Below are 3,795 nucleotides of genomic sequence, written 5' to 3' on the forward strand. Positions count from 1 at the left end.
AGAAGAGAAGGCTCTCGGCACCTCCGCTGTTGAACTTGAACTGTCGCTTGATTTATGACACCGCTGGTAGGCCTATTCTAATCTATGAGACGAATCAGCCAATTTTTTAAATGATGTGTTATTGCACTAGAATTTAATGCGCCAGGTTTGGGTGCATGTCATATTTATTTTTATTATGAACATGCATTAATAAAGTTAGTGTAAATAAAGTTAGAGAGATATGGGCTACTCATGTCTGCGTTTTACTAGTGGTGGGGAACCGGACTCCCCCCAAACGCCTCGCCTCCCCCGGGAAAAAGAGGGAGGGAAGGCGAGATGGAGAGTGGGAGGTGTAGGGTCTTTTTGGCCCCCAGCCTCTTGGTTAGCACAGAGACCCACAGAGAGGGAGAGAGAGGGATAGGAGAGAGAGCGATAGAGGGAGAGACATAAAGCCCTTCAATTGAATTGACAGAGAGGGAGAGAGAGAGGGAGGTGTAGTCTGAAGGATTACATCACGGCGCGCGTGGATATATCGTCGGAGCCAGATGCGGCTCAGTTTGGCGTCCGGCACCGACCAGTGCATCGCCTAGCCCCAGACAACATGCGGACACCCAGAAACCAACAGGACCCAACGCTGAGACTAGTGAAAAAGCAGAGAAACCAGGACCTGACGCATTTTATGCACGGGAAAGCCCAGGGGAAATGCAGCCAAGTCGGTTCATGCTTCTGACACTAATGGGTATGGTTCAACCTTTTCGTTGAAAGTGCTTTGAAAGTGCGTTTTGCCGTCTTGTTAAAGTGAAGGACTTCATTCTAACCAGTTAGACGCGTGTCATGGACTCAAGTTACGCAGCGAAACTCTCCACTGGCTCAGCGCGTCAACTTTCCTCTCTGACTGCAGTTGCCGGTTGCTATGGTGAATAGGCTCCAGCCAGCTGAAACTTTCTGAGAGCAAGTTTTTCGTGGAGTTAAACAGATCACCGGGTGGAGCGCGTGCGTGACGACGTGCGCTGGACTACGGGGCGCATCGTGACTTATCCACACGCAACCTCTCCCCCTCGGGGGAAAACGGATAATAATTTCAAACCTCTAAGGATTAGACTTTTTATATTCTATATATAACTTGGAACTATTGTTACTTGAGATATGGATAACTCGTACTATTTTCTGGCCATGTCCATGCTGGTTCTGTCCCTCGGGTTAAGGATTGAGGAGGGCATGTGCCAACACTACTTCCTCCTCCGTCCCATCCCCAGCGACACTCTCCCCATAGTGGAGCTCAAAGAGGACCCAGACCCTGTCCTGGATCCAAAAGAACGGGACCTGAACGAGACCGAACTCAGATCCACCCTGGGTAGTCACTTCGACCCACACTTCATGTCCATTACCCCGCCAGAGGACAAGTACTCGGGCAACGAGGACCTGAGCGACTCGGAGATACGTCAGAAGCCGTCCGGCGCGATGCCCAAGGAGATCAAAGCCATGGAGTTTGAGATCCAGCACGGCAAGAAGCACAAGCCCAGTAAAAAACTTAGAAGAAGGCTGCAACTGTGGCTGTGGTCTTACGCCTTCTGTCCAGTTGTTTATACATGGAACGACCTCGGGAACAGATTCTGGCCGCGCTACGTGAAGGTGGGGAGCTGCTACAATAAGCGTTCTTGTTCCGTCCCTGAAGGGATGGTTTGCAAACCTGCCAAATCGGCCCATTTTACGATCTTACGATGGAGGTGCCTGCAGAGAAAAGGAGGTCTGAAATGCGCTTGGATACCAGTTCAGTACCCCATTATATCTGAGTGCAAATGCTCATGCACGAACTGAAATAAACTGAAATGATATTTTTGTATTGTTATTATTTCTAAAAAGATTCATAAAAAAAATCATAGTTACATGATTATTTTTATATGCACTGTCAAGTGCAAGAATGTATATTTTATGTATATGTGGTCTTATTTTATGATGACAAACTTTGTAAAAAGTTCACTATTATTATTATTATATAACCAGCATCTACTGTATTTGTTGAACATATCTTGGATGTGATGTATCTTTATATTTATACTGAAGAAGAGCACTTCGCATTGTGAAGCATTAAAATACTGTTATTGAAGGACTACAGATATGTTCCATTCTTTGGGAAGAAAATAAGTGGTTTATGGATCTCTGTGTCAAAATTAGCCAAAATGTCAATTCAGCTTGTGATACTAAATAAAGGGACAATTGTGGGTAAACCATGTAAAATAACAGTAACTACCAGGCTATTTATTCTCTGTTCATGTAGTCATTGCCAGTTAAAATAAAACCACTCAAATGAGTCTTTGGAAGGAGTTTTGTTTTGTTAGAAAAATGTGTTCCATCTTTGATTTACATCTCCTTTGTCCTCAATTTGCAGTCAGTTTTGCCAGATTTTTTTTTGGACTGTTTCAAAACAGGAAGAAATGGGCCTTACAGCTCATGCAGACCTGTGGAGGAAAAGTTTAGGGAAAGTGTACTGTTTGATTATTCAGCTGCTGACCACACACATATACATGTCTCACATGGCACCTTTATGCACTCAACATCTGCCCTGTAGCTACATGATATTGGCACCTCTTGGTCCTCTTCCCTTGTTCCCTTATTCCACTCAGTAGATGCTCTCTGTGTTCACTGATGATTCCCTTGCTCTGTTCTCCTCAGCCCTTTTCCTGGTGGCTCTCCTCCAACCGCAGATGGCAAGACATTGGTTTTAACTTAAACTCCAAAGGCATTGAACCAACAATCCTGCAGTTATATGGCAATGTCACTACCTCATTCTTTATTTATTTTAGCAGACACTCCTATCCAGAGCAACTTAGGGTTAAGTGTCTTGCTCAAGGACACATCAACAGAATGTTTTGTTTAATCTAGTTGTCCCAGGGATTCGAACCTGCGACCTTTCGGTTAATGACCCAACATTCTTAACCACTAGGCTACCTTCCAGAAAGGTCTAGACCCCTTGATAGACAGAGGCATGCTGCACTATAATAGCCTAGACATGGGTAGGATGGTGTTCCATTTAAACAAAGGACATACAGCTTAGTCCCAATGACCATTCCCATCACACCCGGTGACAGTTTCTCATCTCACCCGGTGACAGTTTTGAGAGAAGAGAAATTAACTCTCACTGAAAGCAGTCTTTTTTTCAAACCTGCGACCTCTGCTACTGCTCCAAAATGAATGAACTATCTAGACTACTTTCAGTAAGTGGGAATTCTATCAGAAAACTGCTTGTGTAATGAGAATGCCCAATGGGGAAATCCCACTCAATCTTTTTCAAACCATGACTTGTGACCTCTGTTGCTGATACAAATTGAATGAAATATCAAGAGACTATACTCTCAGTGAATGTGGGATTTTCTCTTCCATAATCTGCCCTTACAATTTACAATAATCTGCCCCTACAGACTTCTTGCATAAAGACCATGAAGTTGGGCACAGCACACCCATCTTTCATTCAATCAGAATCTTTGGAATTGACTGTTCAAAGTCAGGTATACTGTGTGTGAAGTAAAGGATATGGAAGCCACCCGAATCCCAAGCCAGGGGCACTGCTCATTTAACATAAGCAAGAGCAGGACCTGGTCTGATTTGGTCAACACTGCTTCATTCCATTACACTACCTCTTGATGAGAGCTACTGCTGGAGTCTTTTACTAATTCAATATACTGTATATTTTACTGTAAAAGTGGTTTCAGGAAAGGTGAGCGAGATTAATTTGTAGAGACACTAGTGGCCTGCCAGGGACTTGTGTATTTGTCTATATGTCAGTGTGCTTAGTGTACGCCTGCTTTAAGAGGTGCC

The 3,795-nt window shown here is 44.1% G+C and overlaps 1 protein-coding gene across 1 annotated transcript; it reads left to right on the top strand.

The window, feature by feature from the left end:
• The first annotated feature begins 356 nt into the window (after positions 1–356).
• On the top strand, positions 357–2,291 carry nog3 (noggin 3). Its single transcript, XM_021581041.3, has one exon. It carries the CDS (start codon positions 1,126–1,128, stop codon positions 1,795–1,797), a length of 672 nt encoding a protein of 223 aa, XP_021436716.2. The 5' UTR covers positions 357–1,125; the 3' UTR covers positions 1,798–2,291.
• The last annotated feature ends 1,504 nt before the right edge of the window (positions 2,292–3,795 follow it).

The sequence above is a fragment of the Oncorhynchus mykiss genome, chromosome 23 (assembly GCF_057628025.1).
Source record: "Oncorhynchus mykiss isolate SJ-2025 chromosome 23, ASM5762802v1, whole genome shotgun sequence".
NCBI lineage: Eukaryota > Metazoa > Chordata > Actinopteri > Salmoniformes > Salmonidae > Oncorhynchus > Oncorhynchus mykiss.

Excerpts from the sequence above, each read along its gene's own strand:
- nog3 (XM_021581041.3), top strand. The coding sequence starts at position 1,126 with ATGGATAACTCGTACTATTTTCTGGCCATGTCCATGCTGGTTCTGTCC.